Source organism: Pomacea canaliculata, linkage group LG8 (assembly GCF_003073045.1).
Source record: "Pomacea canaliculata isolate SZHN2017 linkage group LG8, ASM307304v1, whole genome shotgun sequence".
Lineage (NCBI taxonomy): Eukaryota > Metazoa > Mollusca > Gastropoda > Architaenioglossa > Ampullariidae > Pomacea > Pomacea canaliculata.
This window is the reverse complement of record NC_037597.1, coordinates 6742617-6768335: the sequence shown is the minus strand read 5'-3', so window position 1 is coordinate 6768335 and position 25719 is coordinate 6742617. Positions and strand designations below refer to the sequence as shown.

At 35.3% G+C, this 25719-nt stretch overlaps 4 protein-coding genes across 5 annotated transcripts in view; 2 read left to right on the top strand and 2 right to left on the bottom strand.

Moving 5' to 3' along the window:
- Positions 1–611: 611 nt before the first annotated feature.
- On the bottom strand, positions 612–5561 carry LOC112570899 (zinc finger protein-like 1 homolog). The gene is made up of 6 exons (XM_025249612.1): positions 5354–5561; positions 4573–4693; positions 4190–4383; positions 3670–3961; positions 3162–3279; positions 612–2271 (listed from the first exon to the last, which is right to left on the bottom strand). The coding sequence occupies exons 1-6, from the start codon at positions 5453–5455 to the stop codon at positions 2070–2072; spliced, it is 1029 nt and encodes a 342-aa protein (XP_025105397.1). The 5' UTR covers positions 5456–5561; the 3' UTR covers positions 612–2069.
- Positions 5562–5699: 138 nt separating this feature from the next.
- LOC112570897 lies at positions 5700–13474 on the top strand. 2 transcript variants are annotated; one of them, XM_025249609.1, is made up of 10 exons: positions 5700–5859; positions 7173–7327; positions 7679–7755; positions 8477–8605; positions 9006–9083; positions 9374–9467; positions 10055–10140; positions 11607–11752; positions 12118–12258; positions 12557–13474. In XM_025249609.1, exons 1-10 carry the CDS (start codon positions 5781–5783, stop codon positions 12892–12894), a joined length of 1323 nt encoding a protein of 440 aa, XP_025105394.1. In that variant the 5' UTR covers positions 5700–5780; the 3' UTR covers positions 12895–13474. The 2 variants fall into 2 exon arrangements, with proteins under 2 accessions (XP_025105394.1, XP_025105395.1); XM_025249610.1 differs by lacking the exons at positions 8477–8605; positions 9006–9083.
- A 457-nt stretch (positions 13475–13931) lies between these two features.
- LOC112570900 (citrate synthase-lysine N-methyltransferase CSKMT, mitochondrial-like) lies at positions 13932–15652 on the bottom strand. The gene is made up of 2 exons (XM_025249613.1): positions 15547–15652; positions 13932–14917 (listed from the first exon to the last, which is right to left on the bottom strand). Exons 1-2 carry the CDS (start codon positions 15638–15640, stop codon positions 14235–14237), a joined length of 777 nt encoding a protein of 258 aa, XP_025105398.1. The 5' UTR covers positions 15641–15652; the 3' UTR covers positions 13932–14234.
- A 2829-nt stretch (positions 15653–18481) lies between these two features.
- LOC112570201 (probable 2-oxoglutarate dehydrogenase E1 component DHKTD1, mitochondrial) overlaps positions 18482–25719 on the top strand; it is a 16025-nt gene continuing 8787 nt past the window's right edge. The window contains exons 1-11 of the mRNA XM_025248519.1: positions 18482–18807; positions 19740–19860; positions 20507–20681; positions 21400–21507; positions 21876–21987; positions 22639–22736; positions 23369–23432; positions 23722–23795; positions 23922–24062; positions 24358–24473; positions 25532–25607. Coding sequence (XP_025104304.1) covers positions 18636–18807; positions 19740–19860; positions 20507–20681; positions 21400–21507; positions 21876–21987; positions 22639–22736; positions 23369–23432; positions 23722–23795; positions 23922–24062; positions 24358–24473; positions 25532–25607 — 1257 coding nt within the window. The 5' untranslated portion in view covers positions 18482–18635. The remainder of the gene's footprint in view (positions 18808–19739; positions 19861–20506; positions 20682–21399; positions 21508–21875; positions 21988–22638; positions 22737–23368; positions 23433–23721; positions 23796–23921; positions 24063–24357; positions 24474–25531; positions 25608–25719) is intronic.

Here is a 25719-nt window from a genome sequence, read left to right as displayed (position 1 = left end):
GGGTTCATGTTCGGCAAATTGGGTCACAATGTTTCAAGTATAGCTGCCATGAAACTCACAAGTTTCCTCTCCCCCTTCCTCCTCTGTCTCCCTCTTTTGCCTTCTCAAATTATGTCAAAGTTTAGTCTGAGCAGTAGATGTTGAAATTTTTTAAAGCATGGTACTTTTTGTTCATTTAGAGCCACTGGTAACATTTATAAACTTAAAAAGCAATGTGCACCAATAAAGTCCATGACCTCACCACAATCAAAATTTTCCTGAAAAATTTGATGATGATCAAATGTTGCATTTTTCCTATTAGCCATTGTCGGCCACAAATACTACCATACTCTCCTTTTTTTGTGCCAATTACAGAAGATGTGCTTATGCTTGACTTGATTGCCACACTTTGATTCCATGGTCATATTTATAGAGCATCTTAAGGGCCTTATTAATTCAAGAGATGCTGAATATTTTATAAGGTGAATTTTTACACGGTAGTCAAAAAAAAAAAAAAAAAAAAAAATCACATATTCTACAATATATGCTGGCTTAACATGACTGTGTAGAGAATACAAGTCTAATGTATTATCATAAAATAACTAATAACTACAAACAACTCAAGACAAAAATAGTATTTGCCCACATTACTGTTTTCTTTTTTGGATGCATTTTACACATGTGAACATGGCATTTTCAACAAGCAAACATGTATAACAATTACTTTACACCAACAGTGTCTGTACAAATCCCCATTATGTGGCAGACATTTCAAAACAAGATGTAAGTCCGTTGTACAGCAACAGGTCCCTTAGTTTCCACGAGTTAACCACAAAGGTGCACTGAAAGTGTTATGGTAGAAAATAATGTAATCAGGGTTGAAATGGAATATTTCGCAAAAGTAGATGAACGCATAGCAACCATTTCATCAATAACGTACTGTCAAACAACTTCCACATCATATGGACATTATGTTTTTAGTGGTGATCTGTTTCACTTGTGAATTGCCAAAAAGTATCCTGTTGAAAAAAAATTGCTGACAAGGAGTCCTGAGCAAATAGCTGGACAGACAAGCAGTCACAAAAATTATGATTTCCTATATAGAGAAGCATAACATGGTCCTTGTTAAATAGGTTAAAAAAAACGTAACAAATAAGAAGAAACTGCATATTTTATTTTAAATGGCTAGCAACCATGTGGATAAATAACAGATCTCAATGTTCATCAAACCTGTCTTTTCACACTTTTCCAAATCAGTCTTGATAAGATAGTAACATAAGCCATTTAAAAAAAAAAAATTCAAGCCATAGGCGCAACAAAAATATACTAAATATATATGGCATATTCACATTAAGAAGCACTGTCTTAAACACTTGTCTTACAGCAGTGCAAATGACTGTTCAACTTGACAAAAGTTCATAATATTTATATACATTTGGTCATTCTGCTAAGCACATTAGCATACACATGTACACATACATGAAGGCATGTACACATACACACATCCTCTCTTTGAAATCATTCTTTCCTGCTTTCACAACCCCTTTAGTGAAAAAGGACGTAAAGCAACTGTTTCAACATTTGACAGCAATATACACTTCAAGCAAGATAAATAATGACGAGCAAATCAACGAGAAGACTTAAGGCAGATTCCTATAATTTCAATACAAATACACTAGAAATGAGGTTGGGGAGACAAATGGAAAAAGGACAAATAGCAAAAAAAAAAAAACAAAACAAAAACAAAAAAAAAACAAAAGCATGAGACTAAATACTTTTAATGCAATAAAAAGTGAAATGCACATTATAATTCGACACAAAGTAATAATGTAGTTTGTATTAAAATATTTCCTTTATGTTATCCATTGAAAGTGACACTTGCTTTGTAGAAAATATCAGATTACTATTTTTGTTTAAAAAGCATTTTTACAGGGTCAGCTCAAAATTATCTACTTAACAGTGGCATTAGCAACATGCAAGCAAGAAGGGGGATAAGCTAAAATGAGGAATAAAAGTCCATCACAGATAAGACAGTCAAAAAATAAACAGAATTTTTAGTTATTCCAGGCAATGATCAAAGTTCTGGTTTATCAGTTAACATTTAGTGCTTGTTGCACTTTAATGTGTGGGTTATTCAGTGGGTCTAAGAAAGGGTCACTGTCCGAGACCTGGCGGCCCACTTGAGACAAAAAAATAACAACAGTGATAAATGCAACGACACCAAGTACAAGAAACATAAAGATGCGTTTCCGGATAGCATTAGGATCCTTTCGTCTGGAACTCTCTCTGGATCTGCCAAAATAGATCAATTTTGGATTTACTACAGTTCACAGACAGTGGTACAAAACAACCTTTCATTATTTATCTTAAAATTATATGTGCTGCAAATATGAAAATATGCTTAAAGTTTCCTCCTTCGCAAGAGCAGATAACAGTCTGGATGTATTCCATTCTATCTGACATTTGACCATAGCTGGAGCATTTCATTTGCCATTACCCCCACTCATCTTTCTTCCTCATCGTCTACTCTGCAACCAAGGTGTAGGTACTCTTTTCTTATCTGAGTGCCCTTCTTGTAAAAGAATATACCTACCATGGCTGATTAATCTCTAACAGGTTTTTAAGTCTGCAGTTTTCATGCAGTTTGGATAATGGGCATCACATTGCAGTGGGCCATACCACGTCTATTTTAGGGGGGTTAAATCTCAACACACTTGCAATTTTGTCTGGGGTCAAAGTGAGCAGCTGATTCTAATTCATCTCACACAGAGAACCAAAGCACAGGATTTATCATGAAGAGGCTGGACTGGCATACAAGGCTTACACAGGCTGTTTTCTTTGCTACAGCACTGTTAGCCAGTGGTGAAGGCCGAAAGTACACTTTACCAACACATTAGATGTATTACAGAGCTATCTGATGGGTAACAAACAATTCAATTTTTCTTGCATAATTAAAATGACACTATTCTATGTTTAGCCAGATAAGGACATTTTGAAAACAAATTTATCAGCAATTATTGCATTCAACAATCTAAAACTAAGATAATAAGGGATCTAAAATCTAGTAAAACCTCAACACTTTCTGTAAAAACAGCTGCCTTTATGGATTCATCAAATAATTTAGGATGAGATATACAGAAAGAAAATTAGCAGAATGTCAGCAGATGAGTGTCACAACTTACCGAAACCAGCGTGCAAGCCACTGAAAGGCTGGTCGTCGTTTATACTTGTCTTCATCGTGGTCATGAGACTGATTGAAGAGACCGTCATCTTTTGTTGAGTCAAACAGCTTACGCGGATCTGTTAAGAAAATCATTAGTCCCGCACTAAGTTCAAAATATGTGGAGTAACAGTTAAAAGAATTTAAATTTTAATCTGGTTTGTTATTTCTACAATCGTCTTTAACAGAATAAGTTTTGAAAAGTGGTGTTTGCTAGGAAACCATCAAAGCATGTTTAAAATAAAACTACCTGATAATTTATGTCAGTGTTATATTAAGAGAAATTTGTCCATTCATCCTGAACAATTCTATGACAAAAATTGTAAAGGCCTGAGAGTGAAATTTCAACATCCTGAAAAAAATAAGTTCATTTTGTTGCGCAGTTTTGCTTGATGTTATTCAAATATAAATATCCTTTGAACTGCGTTTTATCCTTTTATTCATCAAATATGCAATAAATATGCTCATACTTGAAAACTGACGAACTGATGTGCCTTCATCAACATTGATCACGCTGTGAGGCGTATTGCCATGGTGACCTTGTAGAACAGGGCCAGTTGGTGTAGTTGAATATGGTGGTACCTGAGCACTAGGTCTTGAGTAATTGCTAGGTGTTGATGCAGCCGATGTAGGAGTGCTACTTATCGAGCTATCTGCCTTTGCAGGTGTGCTGGTTCCAAGTGGTGGTTCTTGTGAACTGGTAAAATCATCTTTTTCCAACTGTCCAGGGGCTGGTGGTGGGGGTAGCTCTGGCTCATCTATCTACAGATAAAAGGATTCTTCAGATTTTTATGATACTGCTTCTTCTTGCACCCCCAGTGGAGCATTTGGCCCAAACTATTTTTATGCTACTAAAGGGTGTGCATATTCTACTTAAGATGTTTTGTTTCTAACTGAAAGTATAAAAATCAGAAAATAATTCTGAGCAAAGTGTACTTTTCACTAATAGTTGTCAGCACATGCTGCAAGCACAAAAAGCCTGATACTAACCAATGGTAGTCCCAGACCAGCACGTGCCCAGTTGACCTGCTGTAGCAGAACTCGTAAAGCCTCAGCCACTGGGGTAGCAAGGTTAGAAGGTGGGAAAATACAAGTATTGCAGCTAGGACATGTGTAGCCAGCTGGTGCAGTATTAGCTGGAAGGCACTGGGCATGCTGATTCAAGCATAACCAGTGGAACACATCTTGGAAATACAGAAAAAAAAAATGAAAACATGATAAATTAATGACTTGCTTAAGTGTAATTGTTTAAATGATATTAGATTTATATATGTATATTTGATATATGACATATTTGTTTACATTACACATTTTTTCTATGCAAATAAACAGCTGATTGATTCCTTAAATATGAAATGACAAAGAGTGCTCACCATAGCAAGCAAGTCGGACACACTCTCCACACTCTTCATCTGATAATGATCTGTTACACAGTGTGCATAATGGGCTGTAATCACTATCTTGCAACCACTGCAAGTATGACTTGACTATGCACTGAAAACCACAATTAGGCAGCATTAGTTGGTATATTTAGCAGTACTGGACTTTCTGGGCTTTATAAAATAATAGAAATGCTTGTAATAATAAATATTAGATGAATGAAATGACTATAATTACAGTTACTGAATTCTATTTGTTTTTGTGTTGTCATGCTAATATTTTTTTCTGGAATACACTTGAGTATCTACCATCTGTGACAGGATATAGTTATGAAGTAGATTTCCGATGATGCTGTGTCAGAAAGCAACAAGTCTACCACCTACTACTGCTGCTTTAATAATCATTATGGTTTTGTAAATTTTTATAATCGTTTGAGATTTCGTTATTCTTTTTCTATCTTTACTTAAGATAGTTACTAAAGGTAGAAGTCTTCAGTTCTGCACTCCGTGTGAACTTAACGCGATTGCCAACTCATCAACGTTGAACAGTAAAACCTGTCTTCAAAGTATTAGTGTTTTTAATATCTTAAAAAAAAAAGTTAAGACTTATTACGGGTACACAAGACTAACATCAACACATGAAGACTATAACGAAACAAAGTAAATCGACATGAAACGATCAGCTAAAAATGTCTGCTTCATTTAATTCAGATTCTTTGGTAAATAATGTACATGCAAAGGAAAAGAGAGCTTTTAGGGCACAAACGTTACATACCTTGGCGTGATTTGCCACCAGGCAATGTTCACATACATTGACTCTGTGTTCAAAACAGAAAAGGTTCGTCACCTTTCGCTTGGGACATTTGCACAGTCCCATACTTATATGCGATTATAATTTTCGCGTCGAGTGAGGCGTTGACAGTAACTTTGTATAAGAAAACTAAGACGCCATTTTTCCAGCGTGGTAATAACGCAAGCTCTCGTTTGACACGTTTTGGAAAGAAGTAATCACACAATTTAAGTGACTAGTAGCTTAATAATATCTTACTGTAAAATTAATTTCAAAAATTTAATTTTTTCAGTCACATTTTTTTCTTTAACCTAATATTTTTGACATTTTGTTAGTAACAATATTTTGGATTTGAGACTAGTAAACACTAAAAGTTATGTGTGGTATATGTTGAGAAGTCAAACTTTGAATTATGGCAGATTTTTGGAACTACAAAGTAATTGGAAAACCTATCAGCTGCAAATTGAAAGTTTCCACTATCGATCATGCTGGTAGGTATTACACATGATTAGTTTAATGCAATACAGTTGATGAATGCTAAAGAGAGATTTAAGTTATTAGACAAGTCGACAACGCTCATCGCTGTTTTGGGTTCAAATAGACCTAGCACATTTATTTCAAGGCGTTTCAGTTAATTTTGTCAATAGTATTAGTTTAGAACTGAACACTCTAGCCGGAAGAATGCATTTATGCTATTCGCTTACTCTGTTCGTGGGGTCGCCCCTTGAAGAGCGCACACGTGTTACGGCTGCATGTCTTACATTTTTGTGTCAACATAGACGATTTCTGTTATAGTTTAAAGCGATGAATATAATACCACGGAGATGAGAGCAGTACTGCGTAGATCACTATTGTACACCTCTACTGTAAGCCTGATTGCATTTAATGGCAGCATTCCCATATTTTATACAGTTCTTGTTGATCGGTTCCTCGCTGTTTTCCATACTCGTCGTCTGTTCCTCGTTAGTACTGTTGTTTATTCTTCCGTGCTTCATATGCTGTCCATGTCTCAGGTGAAGTGGGATAGGAAAGTTACTTAATAAAAGAAACGAAAAATGCTGGTCTGCTCTAAGAGACAGCTTTTCAGAAAATAATGTGTGTGTGTGGGGAGGGGGGGCAGAACATATGATTTGATATTATTTGTTACCATTCAACTCATTGTTAGCATCATATCTCGTTGTTACAGATAATCATTTTAATTTAGTTATATAAAAACTGTATTTTGTTCCTTCCAGCCAATTATAAAATATGGTTTGCTGATTGGGATAGGACCTATTTCTGTCAGGACTACTGTTACCAAGAATAATAAACTTCCTCTTTACATAGGTTTTTACCCATTAGGAAATTTTAAAAAGGGCTGCTGTTTTTAAGAACTTGTGAATATTGAGATTTAAAAAAAATTAAAATAGGCATCACATGATGAAAAAAAATAAAAACTTCACAGCTAAAAACATAGCTACCTTGCATAAAATAAGCATAATTTAATTTTTTTAAAAATTTTCTTTGAGAATATCTTGTTCAGATCCCATACTTCTGACTTATATAAAAAAAGAAAAAAAAGCAAGTTGTTGGCCTTATTATTTTAAATCAAGGAGAGTGAAGTTGAGCATCTGAAGAAATTTAACATGCAAAAGACAAGTCTGGATAATCTCAGCAGATGGCTTTTACCATGAACTTGTAAATGTGTTGCAGTACAAAACTAAAGATGATATATGTTGCTTTTAAATTGTTACTGCTATTAAATTTGTACCTTCACTTGTTAACCTGTTTTATTTCATAATTTTGCTTTGTGTTTTATGTGCAGATATTTTACTTAATGCAAGAAAGACTCTTGAAGAATGTGTCCAATATTTCATCAAAAAAGATCCACTTGACAATGAGAGTTTCATCTTACAGAGATTAATCTACATGAAAAATGGACAGCTTCGAAGGGAGAAGTCATTCCAAGGTCTTAAACAGGTTAAAGACTTTATTCTTAAAAAGTTTATCCTTATTTTCCTTATTTAATATTACCACATTAACACTTAACAGGCTGTGGCTGCTTTATAAATGTGCATCATTATTTCACATTTTTCATATATCTGTAGTAATAAGTATGCTGGAATAAATTTGTATTGAAGTGTATATTTTAAAATATTTTAGTACAAGGGTTTAGTCTCTTTATAAGATTAATGATTAATGAAGGACCTTAAGGCTAAAAGATCAAAGAGTGTTGAGAGGAAAAGTGTTGCAGAAGTTAGATTCAAACAAGAGAACTAATTAAATATGCAGTTACACAGGGAAGGTAAAGAATTTGTGGCTTGTTTTCAGATATTGTCAGCAATCAGACGACTCAAAGATGTAGATCTTCAGGCCATTTTTAATGACATACATGAGGATTTTAAACAGTGAGTATTTGTCATATCTATATAGAACTTCTATATCTATTCTTCACTTAAAGGCTATATATATATATTCAATCCTCTGGAGGGAGTGAGGGTATTTGTTGGTCCAGATGACAGCAGTTAGCAAATGACCACTAGGATAGCCAGTACTATGTGTGCTTCTCACCCACCTCCCCTGGGTCAAGTCATTTGTTCCTGCCATTTGCTAAAAGTTTGGTCTTTAAAAGGCTATTTATACATGTAAGATTCCTGTGCTTCACATTACTGTTTTTTTTTTAAGTTTCACGTAATTTAACTGGATGCTTATATAATAGAGTTGTTTTTGCCAGATGAACCAGGGTGTTTGTTTTTTGGGTGATTACTAGACTTAATTAATATATGATCTAAATGTCACATTTTAATGCATTTTTCATTTTTGTTAAGTTTTATTTCTTTGCTGCAGAATTAGATTCATTTAGTTAGAGGAGTAGTTGGTAAAAGTGTTTTAGATGAAGTGCATTGTTGTACTTGAGTTTGTTTGTATTTTATTGGTGTGTAGATGGGAAAAAGAATGTAAGAAAATGCATTATAATACATTTTTATAATATTGTTGTTCTATGGTATATGTTTACATTTCAGTCAAAATGGGCTACTTTTTAAAAAAATTTGTAGTGACTTTATTCTTTTCATGATGTATAACTAGATGTTATGTACTTACTGCAATAGCTACTGTTGTGTTTCTTAGAGCAGAACTGGAGAGTGCCGTACTGTCATACTTGCCATCCCAACAGATGTGGGAGTATTTGTTGACAAGGATTCTCAGTGTAGCAGTCCTTCTGGGCAGCATCATCTCTCGCTGTATGACAGTTTTTGTGTATCCTTTCTTTTCGCTGCTATTTTTTAAAATCCAAAATAACAAAACTGTGGAAATATGTTGAAATGACAGAGAGAGAGTACTCAGGAGGTGTTCTGTGTCTTTTTACAGCTGCCCTCTGAAGGGAAAGGGTCTCAGAAACACAGAGCTCAGCAAAAGAATTATTATAGACCAACAATGTGCTGTGAATATTTGTTGTCACTTCAGCTACTGAGTGGCAACAATGCAGTCTATCATCAGGCAAGCACATACTGCATGTCAGGACTGTAAACACTGCAAGTCAAAGATTGACACCATATGTTTATGCTCTGATTCATGTCAGAAGAATAGCACCCTTTCTAAGCAGTTTATTAGCTTTAGGGTCAGATTTTATGATTACCATTACCTTAACAAAAGAAAGTCATGTAAAACGACATCTTTCATGTGGCATTTTGATTGGACTTAATTTGACATTTCTAGCACTACTTAGTAGAATTTGGTAAGTTTGCTTCTTTAAAAATTATTTTTATGTGTTGATGTTAATATAAAGCAGAGAACTCTTAATGTACTTTTTCTGGTAACATAAACATTATTTGAGATGTTTAAAATGAGATTTTTGAAATTTCCTGAAGAAGTCTTTAGAATAATACTTTATGATTAAATAATTGATGGATTGTAAGAGTATTGTTGGACATGCTTGAAAAATTATGCTGTAAAAATATCTGAAACAATTTTATAAATTCTGCAATACATCCTTACACCAGTCACATATTTCTTTTTCCATTTCAGGGCTCGGTGTCGGTCATTATCTGAGGCCTATCAGAAATGGTACCAAGATTTATATCCAGTTCTTTTTGTGTTGACCCCAACAAACGTTAGATGGGTAATGTTTTGTTGGTTTCTTTTTTTGTTGCAATCTATTATTATTAAAAAATAACAGTGACAAACAAGCTGTAAAAAAAAAAATTGTTTACATAAAATTAATTTTAAAAGGCTGTAGAGATTGTGATGCTTGGTTTAATTTAGGAAGTAGCTGTATTTTTGTTATTGTTTGTTGCATCTGCCTGAGAGAGCAGAAGGATGGTGATAGCCAGTGGAGACTGGCTAAAATATTTTGAATATTGAGGTATAAAAATCACAGAGAAAAAGTCTGTTGATTTTATTGTGTTCTTCAGTTTCAGTAGGCTTCATTTTCCTTATGTGCAGACTGTGTGCATGAAATAAAGCATTTACAACGAGGGGTGTGTAGGGCTCTTTTACAACCGGTTCTTTTGTTTCAGTAGGTGTTACGCACTTTATGCTAGTGTGTACCCTCAAGAAGCTTATATAGGAACTGCAACCATTATATGTCAGTATCAAATTTTATAGGATGCTATAAGAATTAAACTGGGTTACAAGGAACTTTTATTGTGGAAATCCTGACGTCTGAGCCATCATTGTGTCAGAAAATAGTCTATTTATTATTTACAGCTCCCAGAAGGCCAGGAGTTGCCTTGTGACTTGGAAGCATGGCAGAAGAGCCATGGATTTACTCCTGCTTTACAGGAAAGCTCTTTGTGAGTAAAGCTTAATTGAGAAATAATTGATGATGAGAGTTCTGTCCCATTGCCTAACAGTCTGAGGGGATTGGCTCTCATTGTTTTTGTGGTTGTCCTTCGATTTGGATATACGTTTTGGACCTGCATGTTTGACTGTACTTCTGCTGCATTTTCTTTCTCTTTCGGTTTGAATCAGGACTGTATATAATGTTACTTAAAGTGAGAACTGTTTGGATCTATTGGCTGGATTCCACTCCTCCATGTTTTTTACTCGTTTCGGCAGCACCCTTTAGCTGCATTGAATAAACTGAAGTGATGAACACCTTTTTACAATTTCAAATGATAACGTTTCTTCATATTCTCAAGATTACTCAGTATCTTCCCAATATTTTCCTTTTGTCACTAACCTTATTCTCTAGAGTCGTTACTGTTTAATCTACAGTCATTGCACTTTACTGCCAGAATGCAATTAGTCCTCCCATTGTTTATTTGCTCTATATCTTTGTTAATTTTTTGTTAAGTTGTTCTACATCTTTGTGACTATTTTGTGATCTTGATCAGCACAATGAGTCTGCCTTTGGCTGAGATATTGTGCTTTATTAATTCCCACTTATTATTATTAGAAATTGTTGGGATTCCTTGCATTACTGTTCATACATAAATAATTTTGATTTATGAATTCTGATATAATGAATTTTTAATAATTTTTTTTTACAAGTCCTGTCATATTTTCATAGAGTTTATGCTGCAAAAATGTTGATGTTACAAATGCTTCAATATAACGAATTGAAATTTGAGTCTTATATCACAAAGTTTTGGGGGTTGCTAAGAATCTAGTCTTGTATTCTGGGCACTCTTGATTTTGTCCTAATTTTTTAGATCAGAACTTTTTTTTATTCGTTAATCTATACTCATGCCAGCCTTCAGGTCAAATAACATACGGATGATATCACAAATGACCTGTTAGTACCTGGATGTACTCACCTTGAGATCCATGTTGTACATGAAAGATATCCTTGCTCCACTTTATGTAATTGCTCCACTGCAACATGTCAGGCACTGAGAAACTAAAGCCTCTGGCGATAGGAAAGTTGGTAAACTCATGTGTTTTCAAAACTTGCAGTTTTTTAACCTACAACAATAAAGTCAACAGAAAAGTTGTGATGACCCAGCTGCTTCTTCAGAAGTGATTGATCAGTGTTGAAGCTTAAATGAAGGAAAATTAAAAACTCTCATGATCGAAAACTTTTGGCTTAACCTCCTTCACCCCTTGAGCAGTGATGCATATTGATCATGCTAGTGACCACACTATACACACTTTTATCTTTTCTTTTGAATCTCCCTTGCTTGTTTGTTTTTGTACTATTATGTTGAAAATGTGGAAATCTTTTTTTTCTATTGATGGAGGTAGAAAGCATGATTTTTGAATGAATTTCATTTTATATTCTAAAGCAACTTCACAATATTTTTTGTCTCTGTTACAGGGAGGTACTGATTGATGATTGGGCTGTACTTTTGAAGAAGTATGAATCTGTTCACGGAGATGACATTGAAGAACAAATGACAGATATTTCCGAAATAGACAGATTGCCAGACCTAGATCTTGGATATTTGGATGAAGACGTTGGTGGTAGGCTGTGTTGGCTTATTAGAAGTTAAGCTACAAGACAAAACTAGTGCAGTAACATATAATGTTAGGTTTATAATTACACTTTCAGCTCTCAAAGACATGAAGTAGAATTATCAGACAATAATAATGATTACCAGTTAGAGTGTTTTTACTGCTAGTTAAACCATGCTATATCACCAAAGGAAAAATGTTTGCAAATTTATTTTTGTGGTGAGTTTTAATATTTATAATAACAAATTATTATTTAGCTTTATACACAGTAAAGATTTCTCGAAAGTTTTCAGTATATCATGTTAGAGTTAGTAATGATTAATTTTTGTTATGGTCTACACATTTGCCACTCTTTTGCAATATATTTTCAACAGAATCTGTGAGCTTAAATGAAGCAGCTACAACATGGAGTGCAGGCAGAGATGAACAATTTATAAAAAACAAATCAGAGAAGAAGAAGAAAATGAAAGAGGCAAAGAAGGAGAAAAAGGAGAAGCAGAGGTTATCGCAGAAAGGTATTGATTTTGGTGATGAAGTAGATTTTTTTGGGTAACGTTTTCAACATGGCCTGATGGCCCAACGCCAAGAAGTTCTAGAGAATATTAGATGAGTTTATTCCTTGTTTGACATACCATATTCTGGAAACACTGAACTTACAATTTACTACCTCAGGAAGCATTATGCTATGTTACCCTTATGTATTTTTTATATTTATTATAATGGTAAGCCTGTTATTTATCCATTGATTGCTTGATTTTTGTTGTTTAATTTTTATAATAAAAATTCACTAATGCATGCATATCACTTTTTCAGATTTGGTGATACCTTGGGATGCAGATATAACACATAAGATTGAAGAAGCTTCCTCTTTTGGCCATCTGCTAACATTCCTTAAACAATGGCGGAACCAACTGTGCCATAGGCATGATATAAGACATGATAAGTGCCATTCAGCTCTCATTTCTTTGCGAAAGAAAGCTCGAAAGGCTATGCTGAAAAATAATCCTACACAGCATAGTGTTTTTTTGCAAAATGCAAAGAAGAAACTGTCCAAATTTCTTAAGTGGACAATCAAAAATAAGAATCTTAAAAGTACCAAGAAACCAAAAAGGGTAAAATCAAAGTCTACATCTATCAGTGAGAGCATATAATATCAAAAGAGATGCCGGTGAAATGGAACAGATTAAAAACATTTCAAAATCAAACACACAAAATTTATTAGCCAAAAGACAATTACAACGGGTTATTAAAAGTATGAGGAGGAACCACTGTTTCAAATTAAAGGGAAAAGTTTACCAACTGTCAAAAGAAGAAGCAAAATCCTTTTTGTCAGATTTTTCACTATTTGAAACTCAGGATTTGTCAGAGGCAGCTCACAGGGACAATTTCAGAAAAGCAAAAAGAGCTCTGAAGAAATTTGTGAAAGAAAAAGAGGCATGAAAATGAATGTGTTGAGTGGACAACAGTTGCTGCAGTGGTAGATTCTGTGTGTTTCTGTTTATTTTCAGTAAGTACTGCACATCAGGGATTTAGTATTTAATTTATATTATCACTTCAATGTACTTTTGCAAGAGGGAAAGGGGTTTCTGATAGGGAAGAAATGATGTTTTAAAAATATATTAACATTCATTCACTTGTTAGCACAGAGACTCATTCTTGGCCAAAGTTAGAATAGCTTGGCTAAGTAATACAAAAGGAATAAAACTGCAGTGCCTACTGATGTGTTGTCATGCTGCATATGGTTTTGTATGATAAGCAAGATAAAATACTGGTAGTCCAATTTTTCTATCAGTTCAGTGTTCCACTGTCTGCCAGTCCTTTTTTTTTCTGCAATGCTGAACTGTCTTTATGTGCAGGTTTTTCTGTCTTGTATTTGTTGCTGCTAATGTTTTTCTGTTTGCCGACATGTTTTGGTCTGTGTCCATATTCATGTTACATGCGTTTTGTGCCTTCCTTTGTACGTTTGCACTACACTTTTTAAGTTCATTAAGCTTACAGTTAGGAAGCTTTAAAAATTATTATTTATGCCATCATTCTAGTTTTAATAGTGCTTAATGCTTGTCATTTATTCAGTTCGAGACGCATGACTTCTTCATGAAGCTTAAAGTGCTCAGTTTCTCAAATCAGAGGATTGTAATGTCAGAAACAAGTAGCAGAGCTGTTCAAATGAGTAAAAACAAGTAAAGCACCAGGTCCAGATGATTTTATGGCAGAACATTAAGGCATTCCAGATCAACAGATTCAAGCTGTCCTTTGTTATTTTGGCCATGTGACTTGCAAACGCTATCATGTGTGAATGACTAGATTATGTGATTTATGATTGTATAAGGGTCTGTCTGGTGGAGTGTGTATGAATGTATTAAAATGTTGTTGAGCTGTGTAGTTCTCTTATTTCCCTATAGAGTTGCTACTACTTGCCCTCTGGGATAAATAAAGCTGTATCTGAATTTTACGTTATGTCTGAAATAATCAGCAAAGATTATGTTTTTAATCATTTCTGAAAAGAATATACAAAGCAGTTATTGTTCATTTCATAGTCAACAGCAAGGTCAAGAACAGTCCATCTGCAAGGGAAGCCACTTAGGTCTTCAAGAAAAAACAATCTACTATCAGGATCTTCATCTGAGATCTGCATGAAAACTCCCCCATTTTGCAACACTCGGTACACTTCCCGAAACATTTGGCGAGCTTTTTCTTGTCCTGTTCTAGTGTCTTTGAGCAGCGAATCCATCGTTCCTTTTTCAGTGATGAGATGAAAAATGTCTGAACGATACGGAAGGCAGCAGGCATTTGCACATACCCCATGTACCTGGCTGTTCTTATTGCCTGGCCTGATCAATTTCATAGAATGCATCTGAAATTGGACAGCTTCATATATATAGTCAAGGCACTGCACAGTGACAGGATAGTGCTCCCATTGATAAAAACATTCTGGAAGTGCAGAACTTCCACATCCCAAATCAAGAATATGGAACTGTCCAAGTAGATTTAGGGTATTCTCGACGGCCTTGACTGAATGTTGAGCTGAAATGATTTTGTCTTGATATTGTTGCAAGACATGTTTCACAAACTGAGACAAATTCTCTTTAGACAGAAACCAGTCAAAACTTAACACTTCTTGCTGATACTTTGATTTCCAGAAATGGTGTTTGCTTAGGTGTTGAAGGCGGTCATCTGCAGATCACATAGAGAAAAATAATGTCAGTTTGTTTTCATCATTGCATGCGTGGGGAGATACTACGAATGCTTCTTTTTTTATTATTATTATCAGGTGCAACATACAAAATCCCAAATTTTTGGAATGGTTGGAGAACACTTATCCTGCCTCGTGCTATTACTGTATACACTATTTACTGTTTGTAGGAAATGTCCTTTGATATGATTTCCGAATAAAGTATAGGGTGGTCAGTTCTACACTTTAGCCATTCCGACCGGCCCGCCGCTCCGCCCACCAGTACATATATATTTCGTAACTTTTGTCCGGCCCTCTAGAACCATGCTCAATTCCAGTTTCTCAGATCTGTTTGCGGAAGCAGAAAGTTCGCGTTGTTTTATTAAAGCTAGGGCTGCTTTTACTTCTTGTTGTTGTTGTGCCACTCATTTCTTTGTGCAGTTAGTTTTAAATACTGACCCCACCCACGCCTCCAAATCTCCGTGTAGTTTTTTTTTTTTAGTAAATCAATGAAACATTTCTCACTAGTCATTATTTGAACTGAACGTGCGGCTATTGACAAATAGTGTTGCGCGCGCCCAGAGAGTTTGATTTAGTTTATAGCGAAAGATAATTCATACTTGTTACGCACCACTAAGAAGTCTGCATTTGTAGAGTGTAGGACAAAAAACTTTATTCCTAGACAAGCGTATTTTCATGAACCCTCCTAGTCTGGTAGCCGCCATGTTCGTGTGGTAATGATGACTTACCTCCCTTGACAAATTTACATAAAAGTTCAAAGGTGTGGGGCGAGAGAGAGGACGTTAGAATATCTTAATGTGTGTAAATAAAATGTCACACGTACCTAACCTTGGACAATAACATGTAATTCAAATTTATGGGGAGTCGGGTTGCGGTATTGTTTATCGGAGGTCACGTTCTGTCTCTAGTCATCCTAGATGGGTCGTAAATTACGACGTAATAATGAAACATAACTCGGTCACGGCGTACGTTCTGGCGGACTGCTGTGAATCCACGGACCGTGACGGACGTGTTGAATCGTTTGATGGATTCTGCGAAAAAAAGATAGGAAAAGCAATACTGTACTGTCTTTTACCAAGCCCCGATTACCTATATGTTGATAATATGGTTGTATCTCATCACATGGCGCATGAATTAATAACTTGTATTAACACGTACGTGCATGGCGGCGTGACATTAAGGCTACGCATGCGCCTCGATCTGCGGTTATGACTGTTGGAGCAGAGCGTAAAAATCATTCTCTTAATTGATGACATCTGTTGACAGGATTTTCTCGGGTTACTCCATGTACGTTTTGCCGCTTAAAACACAATGGGGATGACGTAATCCATCTCTGTTACTAGCCGTCATTATGTAGTCATGGAACTGATGTATTGTCCACTGATGTATTGTCCTTGATGCGGGCGTGTGTGTGTGTGCTCACTTCTGTCATTTTTTATTGCTGATGTTATTGTTGATGTCTTTGATTTTTACTCTGACTGCTTGCATGCTGGAAGACAAATCTCCTTTTCTGGACAATAAAGTAATCTTATCTTATCTTATCTTATCTAACGATCGAACTAGCATATAATTAGCACCTTTTAGGCTTACAGAAATATTTGGAGTTATAATATGGTGACCAGACGTTTCGGGGGCGAAAGCGGGACACTTGCCGATGATGGTGTCGTCACCGTCAAGGAACGCCAAAAAAAAGTGATTTTTAAAGACAACCGGGACATTTGATGGACTTGCCAGAAAGCCAGAAAGCGGGACATTGGGCGTCCCGCCCGATGAGCAGGCGGGACACGAGGTCAAAAGCGGGACTGTCCCGCCTAAAGCGGGACGTCTGGTCACCTTAGTTATAATATAGTATGGGCTGGAGCTTTAGGTGGGAGTTGCAGGTCATTCATTTAATTCATATGGTAAAAAGATAACAATACAGCGGGTCCTGCAAAAGGCGCTATCTGGGACTAGAATTATTATCTTTAATGAAGCAGGTATAGAGATTATAATTGTTGGTGGACTATATTGCACGTACTTATTAGAAGTAGCCGAGTGCGTGGTTAGAATGTATACATGCATCTACAAGCCCGTGAAATCAGGCACGTGAAAGAGGTACTCTACGGCCGAGAAGGTTTAAGTTTGCCCGAAGGCGAAGGAACATATCCCTTGATCACGGATAGGAAGTTTTCAATCCTTAATTACGACCGCAATCAAGTAGTATATATACAGTGATACCTCGGTTCTCGAACATAATTCGTTCCGGGAGGACGGTCGAGAACCAAATTGTTCGAGAACCGAAGCAATGAAACCCATAGGAAATAATGGAAACTGGATTAATTCGTTCCAAGCCCCAGAAAATGCCTATTTACTGGCCTAATTTGTATATAATATGTAGAAAAACATGAGTCTCAACAAGAAATAAGAAATAAAAGTGTATTTATTAAAAAAATAAATAAATAAAAAAAATGTACTGTACAGTACAGTAAATTGTGTTTCATTTACTGTACCTGTACCAAACTTTATGGCAGGAGAGAATGAATGTGGAGGGAGGAGGGTAGGGGGATGGTTATTGTTTTGAAGGGGAGTCCTCTTTAATAAAACAGAGGGTAACTGCTCTTCGGGTGTTTCTGTTCTCTGTATCTTTTGCTGAGGAGAATCAGAATCTTGCTCTGCAGTTGCTTGTCTGATTTCTTTACGGAAAATTTGTCAATTGTTGCTGTTTTTTTCTCCTTTGCAAAATTTGCGGAAAGTGGACATAACATTGTCATTAAAATGTTAACTGCTCTATTTGCTACCACTTTATCAGGGTGATGTTGTTCAACAAAATTTGCGATTTCTGCCCATTTTGCACACATTTCGTGACTCTCTCCACAAAAACGTGACTCTCTCTCTCTGCACTCGCACTGATGACGCAAGCAAGGCGCGCTGGGCCGAATGAACGCCATTCGGCTCATCTCGGACGTTCAGATGTTCGAGTTCCAAATATTTGTTCGGATTCCAAGACAAAATTTTCTCGAATTTCCTGGTCGAATACCGATTTGGTCGAAAGTCAAGGCGTTCGAGAACCGAGGTATCACTGTATTATTATAGCTCGATCTCAAATTTCGAAATGTCGATCGCGTGATCAGGAAAGGAATGAAGGCAGCCAAGAAAACTTAGATGATAATGATGATTGATGATGATGATGATGATTTACACAATTTTTAAAGCGCATACTCGTACTCCTAATTAAGGAGCATGCTCTTAATTACGCCTAAGAACAAGACATGCACGGACCACATGTCCATATGGGGAACTCCAGAAGAAAATGGAGTAGGGCGAGATGTTCGACCACCACAGTCTGCGTCCTATCAGCCCCCTAGAGCACGGACACTGAGGTTAAAACATAACAAAAATGGAAGAAGCTTCGTCGATCGCCATGCAGCACATTGGACTTCAGTTCGTAAACAACATTCAAACTAGGTTAGCGGTGGCTATTTCTGGGGCAGCGTGAAGGGTACTAAGTTAAGTAATAATGCCGGTAGCGATGTTATCATAAGGGAAACTATAAGAACTAAGCAAAGATCTTTTGTTAAACACATACTAGTTCATTTTTCTTAAATGAAAAATATTTTTGTACGGTTAGCGACTTCGGTCTCATGAGAAGCATTGACATACGACATGCAACTCTTTTGTGTGAAGGCGAAAAACTGGAACTAAGACAACTGTCGTGACGTAATGGTACTAGCGAAAGGAGGGGCAGAAACTTTCAAGAATATGCTGAAAGCAGCTACTTTTCGACACATTTCAAGATGTGCGCGATGTCAGCCTGTGGTCGCAGCGTATCATTCGAGGTCTGGAGTTTATGGGTTTGTGCCTGCCCAGTCATCAGCAAAAGACAGAAAAACATGTGAGTAACGAGTGTAAGAAAAACCTGCAAACTGTTCGACCTTCACCCTTCATGATGCACCTATTTTCAATGTTATCCCTCAGTTTTACATTGAAAGCAACTCGTGTTGCAGTCTTATAATTTTTTTAATACGAGAAACGGTGGGTCTATACATGCAGTGACTAGCAGGAGTTTTATATGATTAGCAAGACTCGTGAAATAGTGTGCTCAAGGTGGTCAAAGAAAGGTAACCAATCGGAGAACAGAGTGAGACACACCTCTGCTCGTACACATGAACAACAGACGTGTGCAGGAGTACGTTCATGAACTATGTAGTATGAACTGTTAATGTAAATGTAAAAATAAAAATCTTTAGGTAAAGGTGATCAATAAAATTATAAATTGTTAAGGAGCAAAAGATACATTTTATTGTGTAGTCGAGCTAACATACTATGCATGTGTTACTGTAGAAACACCTATATAGAATTTAGTGCAAATGGTAGGGAGAAGGTCATATTAACATATCATTCAGCTTTAAAAATACAACAACTGCGCAAAGCTTCGACTAGGTCACATTACCCTGAAGCGCATGTAAATCCACCATTTTAAAAAATAACTATAAGAGATAGAAAAAAATGTAAATGACAATAAAAATTCAGATTAATGTATTTGATAATAACCCTGTTTCTTTTTATCATTTTGTCATGTGATTTTTTTTAGACCCATAATTTCCTTATTTTTTAGTTTCATTACTTGAACATGAATGCTTAAAACAAAGTTTTAAAACTATCTGTCATATTAGTATTTTTTTTAAAGTTGATTATTTCGATACATCAGTAAAAATCTGTATGCTGCTTAAGATCTGTAGTTTATCTGTGCCTGTGAATTAAGTTTTGCTTTTCACAGATGGATTGCCCACTCTGCTCATCACTTTTTTTTTGGTCTTATTTTAGTTTCAGATAGTGAAAATGCCAACAGGATTCAAAATGGAAACATCGTGCGCTTAGTTGAAGCATATCGTCGTTATGGCCACCGAAAAGCCCATCTTGACCCACTGGGTCTTAAACAAAATAGGTACACTGTTATTTAAGGAAGGAAATATTACTTTTATATAGTATTATCACTGGATGATATGGGATAATGAAAACTTACTGAATTTGTACATTTTTAAGGTTTTATTTTTTGCATTAATTTTATATGTATAGAAAGTCTTTAAAATAATGTGCACAAATAACATTGAGTTATTAATTCAGTGGAGAAAATACGGATTAAAAATATTAGATTATTAGATGACTTAAGTGTATAACTGAGGGAAGGACCTTGGTGATCTTGGTACTTAATAAAAACTCTGGAGGTCCAGCAGATTCTGCAGTTGTGTGAAGAAGATTTTAAGAATGAGAGTAAATGATTCCAGCAGTTGCTGACATTTTGTTTTTAATTGTTTGTTGTACAGATTTTGTTACCACGTGACAAAAACTGGGAGTTTCGCTAAATCGATTAGGAAAAAAGATTCATGATTAGGGATTTGAAAGATCATTAATATTTGTTCAACAGTTTCAGACTCACTGGTCACTTACAGAACTTGAAGACAAAAGATCTGTGGTAGCAAAGAATATTTAAAGGAACTAATAATATTATTATAAATTAAATAATAAAGTATGTGAAGCTTAATTTTTAATTCATCAAATCTGAAAATGTTGTTTTGTGAATTTCCTTTCAGCTGGTACCCAGAACTAGATCTGAACCAGTTTGGTGTATCACACACTCTTGAGAGCACAGTTCCTTTAGCAGGCATTTTCTCCGGTGGAGTTGATAGAATAAGAGTTGGGGATCTGATTGCACAGCTGGAGAATGTCTACTGCAGCTCTATGGGAGCTGAATTTGAGCATCTGCAGGTGAGGAGTATGGGCAAGCCCTTTTCAGCCCCTTTTAACGCAAATGCTATAGCTGGGATATAGTTTAAGTTGCAGGCACAGTGTAAAACTCAAACAATCAACCTCCCAACTATCAACCATTTTAGGATATGTAAACTAATATGAATATAATGTATAGCAATTATCAGATGGCACAGATATTAGCTTAGTGGTGACTTATTGTGAATATTTTTATTGTTGTTGTAACATGGTATTATGAAGATGACTGACATTAACAGTTCTAGACTTCCTAGTTGTATATGGAAGGGTGAGTGCTAAAGAGTGATTATGGATTTATCTCGTTAAGGTTAATACAGGAGACTGTGCATTTTGTCTGCAGTCATAACTTGCTTTCTTAACCCTCTCTGTGAGCTATGACATTTGTTTAATTAATTTTTTTATTTAAACCATCAGATTCTGCTTTAAGCGATATTCTAAAATTTGATCTGAAAAATCGAATTCAGCTTTGACTGAGATTGTGTTTGGCTTGAATCGTGTGGTTTTGACTGAGGTGTGAAGATTTTGCATATTGGCATGAATGAGGATCTGATGCAGAACAAACCAGAAATTTTGACTTAGTCAGGTCCTCCGTTGATTCTAAATTCAGATTTTTTTCCTATTTTGAAAAAAAATTTTTAATGGGATGATTGTTATTATCCGCCTGTTCAAGGCCTTATCACTTTTACCCTTAACATTTTAGACAGAAGAAGAGAGAGTATGGTTTGCATCTGCCTTTGAGACAAGACACAACATTCATTTGTCAGATGAGAGAAGAGTTGAATTGGCCAAACTTCTTCTGCGTTGCCAGGTTTGTTTGTTTTTTTAATTTTCTGTTTCCTGTCTTTGAATAACAAATTGGAGAGGTGCAATTTGACTTGGGTTTTTTTTTTTTTTAATGTCTTGCAATTCTGAAAGTCCTGGCTTTAAAGCATGGCATGTCAGTGCAATCATCTTACTCCAGCTTGATTCACCAAGGACAAGCATTTTCTTATTTAAAAAAGTGTGTAAAATGGTACAGTTTGTGAAATAATAAGTTCTTTTCTACTCCTTTGTTTGAACTGTCCACCAGAGATGTAAACTTGAGAGGTTTATCCTTGGCAAAAGAAAATACAGTTTTTTGTACTAATATACAACTTTGTATGTGGCAAGTTTTACTGTCTCTTACACTTGCATTAGGCCTTTGACCATTTCCTTGCCAACAAGTTCACAACAGTCAAGCGATATGGAGGAGAAGGTGGAGAAAGTATGATGGGCTGTTTTGATGAAATCTTCAGGAAAAGCTGCCAGTGTAGGTGTCATCTTTATAGGTATATGTAATGACACATCTGTAGAAATATATGTAAATATTTCTTTTTTAACTTGGTCATTCACAGCTATTGGAATAAAATTAAAAGTTTTAAGATTATTTGCATAGATTTTGCAAGGTCCTTGGTAGGGGTGGATGGGTTTTATTGATTTGTTTTTGTCACATACCTTGGTGTCTTGATCAATGATGTAATATAATGTAGGGGGAGGTTATCCACCTGGAACACATTACCCCACCACATTCACTATAAACCCACCCTTTTTTTTTTCAAAAGATCTCTGAAATCCTTTCTTCTTCTCTTTGCTGCAGCCTTGACCTTTCTTTATTGTACACGATCTTGTATTTGTTTCTCAAGTACATATCTTATTTGTGTGTATATGTTTGTGAGTGTGTGTGTCTGTGTGTGCACATGGGCATGCTTATGCATGAGCACTTGCACATGTATGCTTTGAGTTGCTATTGCAAAAATGGGTGGTTTATAAATACTGTTATTACTAGACTCTCAGATTAGATTATTAGAAGGGTATACTTTCTTTAATGATTTAGTGCATTGTAAACAAGAAATGGTTAATTTTATGTAAGTGTTGAAATGCTACATGTGAAATCTTTATTTTCTTTTCTTCTTAAATGCAGATGACCTTCAAGAAGTTGTGATCTGCATGCCACACAGGGGACGACTGAATTTTCTGGCATGTATGCTGAAGTTTCCACCTGTCATCATGTTTCAGAAGGTAAGTTTTGTACTAGGAGATTGTCATATCAGATGAAAGATTTCTGGGAGACTTTGTTAACATTTTTTCCCTTACCCTTTCACTGACCTCACTTGACTGTTGGGAATCAGTCTACCACTGAGCAATCAGAGACCGTATTTTAGAGGGCAGAGCAGATCCTTTCAGTCTTTTTTTTTTTTAAAGATTTGTCCTAGAATCGTGTAAATCAATGAGCCACCAAAGATGCTATTAAATAGTTTTAATTTTTTATAGTGAGCAACAAAAGCATTCAGTGTCTTAGTGTGTCAGACAGAAATACAGTGTTTAATCTTCTTTTTTTAAAAAAACTATTTAATTGTCTCAGTGCTGATTTTGTTAAAGCCGAGGATTAAAATTTATGCTGACTAAAATCCTTTTCATGATAAGTTGGTTTGAGTAAAGGTCTTATTTTTATGATTTTATTTCTTTTGAAATGAAATAGCAGTAATAAAATAGCAGACAAAACTATAGATGTAACTTATGTTTAATTCTGTATGAAAAACTCCTGCTTATGAGAGGGCCATAGCCTAAAAGAGTTTTAAAAGACTTCATTGATTAGAGATTCATTTTTGCTTTGTGAAACTTAGTAGGAATTGATTTCACTTTTACTCCAGATGAAAGGTAAAAGTGAGTTGCCTCCAAGTGCAGCAGGTGTAGGAGATGTCCTGTCTCATCTATGTGAGTGTCCAAGGAATTTTGTAAAGTAGCATATTCATTGTAAGACTGATATTACTTGGTGCAATACCTAAGTCATTTATATAGGTTATGTTGAAAATGTAGAAGTGTCATTGTCAAGATGCAAAAAATTTTTCTTTTTCACTATTTGTAAAACTTAGTGTACAAGTCATGAGAATAGTGTAGAGGATAAAGTACAGTTCATATTGTTTTTGTGGCAGTAGATAGTATTGGTAAATGTTAGTACTTCATATTAAATGCATTTCAATTCTTTGTTTGCTTGTTTTTTCAGACACATCTGTGGATTTGTCCTTTGAAGAAAAAAGTGTCCACGTTTCTCTTATTCCTAATCCATCTCATTTAGAGGTAAGTTTAAAAATCTGAATTGTAAAAATATTTTCAAGATTTCCATAGCCTTACATTCTACATACGGAACTCTGGGTCATCCTTTTTTAATTCACCTTCATTTTTTTTCTTTTTATTGTGAACAAGGCCAATAACCCAGTTGCTGTAGGGAAAACACGAGCTAAACAACAAAGACTTGGTGTGGGTGAATATAGCAGCAGTGACTCCCAGCTAAAGAACAAAGTGCTTTGCCTCCAGGTGCATGGTGATGCTTCCTTTGCAGGACAGGTGAGAGTGAAAGTGGTGGTATTATCAGCGACAGAAGAAAGTTGCAGAGCCACCATTTTTTCCATTAATTATAAGTATCCTGTGTGTTGCTGATCATCATGAGATGATACTTTCAAAATGATGGAATGACACTGATAAAAGCTTAAAAAACTTTAGAGTTAGTAACACCATCTTACAAATAGATATAAAATGAAATTTAAGTGATCATTGGCACTGATTCTCTACATGCATTTAAATTTGTAAGCTAAACGAAAACATTGGAGTGTTTATTATATTATTTATTTATTTTGTGCAGGGAATTGTTGCAGAAACTTTTGTTTTTGCCAACTGTGCTCATTTTAGGGTTGGAGGGAGCATTCATCTTATTGTCAACAACCAGGTTGGATACACAACTGAAGCAAATTTAGGGAGGTGAGTAAAAGTTTAGATAAATTTCTTGAAACATTCACATATTCACATCACCAAGTGTCATATTTCAACTTTTCTGCAATTCATTAGAGTTACGATGAATTTTATTTATTATTTTTATCATTAATGGTAAAGGTAACAGTGGCTTGTAGCATTATATTTTGAGACTGCATAAAAATGAAGTTGACAGGCATATCTTGTATGTTTGTCTAAGAGTTGTTAATATACAGTAGGACCTTGCAGACAGTAAAGCAACCAGTGGATTCTTTTTTTTCCAGCTTGCAGCTTAGGGAACTTCTTGGTGAACAGAAAACTTGGCAGTTCTAAATTTCCGTTGATTGTTGATGGTTATTAAAATTTTTCATAACATTAATAGAACACCTTCAGTCGCATGATGGTTTTAAATGTTTTATTATACTTGTTTACAGTTGTTTTGTTACATGACCTCATATGCTGATTTATAATACATTAATCTGCAGTTGTATTATCATGTGATTTGATGTTTTACTAAATTCTTTGTGTTCAAGTAAATTGTTGCAGGCATCATTTGTATACATGATTATCTGTGGTTGAGAGTAAGTGTTCATGTGCATTAGTGTTTTGTATGTCATTGTGTCGTTCAGGATTTCAGAATGTGTGTGTGAACGCGCATGCATGGGCATATATGTCCATAAAGCCAATGATGTGTCTTGATCTGCACAACACTTGCTAGCACAGAGCAAAACAGTTTTTTTTTTTAATTTCTGTTAAAAATAACTGTTGCATTTCTGCACGAAATGTAAAATATGTATAGGAATATGGTTATAAATGCCATAGCTTAATGAAATGGTCTTCAAAAAGAATTTTTTAATTAGCTTTTATTAGCTTTTATTTTAGTAGCTGTAGGTTATATGCAATATTTTGTCATTGACAAGTCAAGAGACAGCATTGTCTGGTAGCCAATAGCTATGCACAGTCTTTAAATTGTATTAAGAACTGTTAATAATAAGAACAATTTTTGTGATCAGTACATATTAGAAACAGGTTATACATTTTTTGTATTTTTTTTTTAATACTTTTAGGTCATCTGAATATGCAAGTGATCTGGCAAAGGTCAACGGCTGTCCAGTCATTCATGTCAATGCTGATTATCCAGAGGTGTGTGTACGCATTCTTACTTAAAACTTTACTTTTTCTGGTATAAAATAAATTTTGTATTGATCCATAGATGTTAGACATGAAGGTACATTCTGGAAAAGATAAATCATAG

Bases quoted from the DNA above. Each gene is read 5' to 3' on its own strand.
- LOC112570899 (XM_025249612.1), bottom strand. From the start codon at position 5,455: ATGGGACTGTGCAAATGTCCCAAGCGAAAGGTGACGAACCTTTTCTGT. The intron at 4,694-5,353 runs GTATGTAACGTT...TGTGGTTTTCAG, and splicing joins TGGTGGCAAATCACGCCAAG to TGCATAGTCAAGTCATACTT. The intron at 3,962-4,189 runs GTTAGTATCAGG...TTTTATCTGTAG, and splicing joins CTGGTCTGGGACTACCATTG to ATAGATGAGCCAGAGCTACC.
- LOC112570897 (XM_025249609.1), top strand. From the start codon at position 5,781: ATGGCAGATTTTTGGAACTACAAAGTAATTGGAAAACCTATCAGCTGC. The intron at 7,328-7,678 runs GTTAAAGACTTT...GCTTGTTTTCAG, and splicing joins CATTCCAAGGTCTTAAACAG to ATATTGTCAGCAATCAGACG. The intron at 9,084-9,373 runs GTAAGTTTGCTT...TTTCCATTTCAG, and splicing joins GCACTACTTAGTAGAATTTG to GGCTCGGTGTCGGTCATTAT.
- LOC112570900 (XM_025249613.1), bottom strand. From the start codon at position 15,640: ATGGCGGCTACCAGACTAGGAGGGTTCATGAAAATACGCTTGTCTAGG. The intron at 14,918-15,546 runs GTGCGTAACAAG...TGTGATCTGCAG, and splicing joins CAAATGCAGACTTCTTAGTG to ATGACCGCCTTCAACACCTA.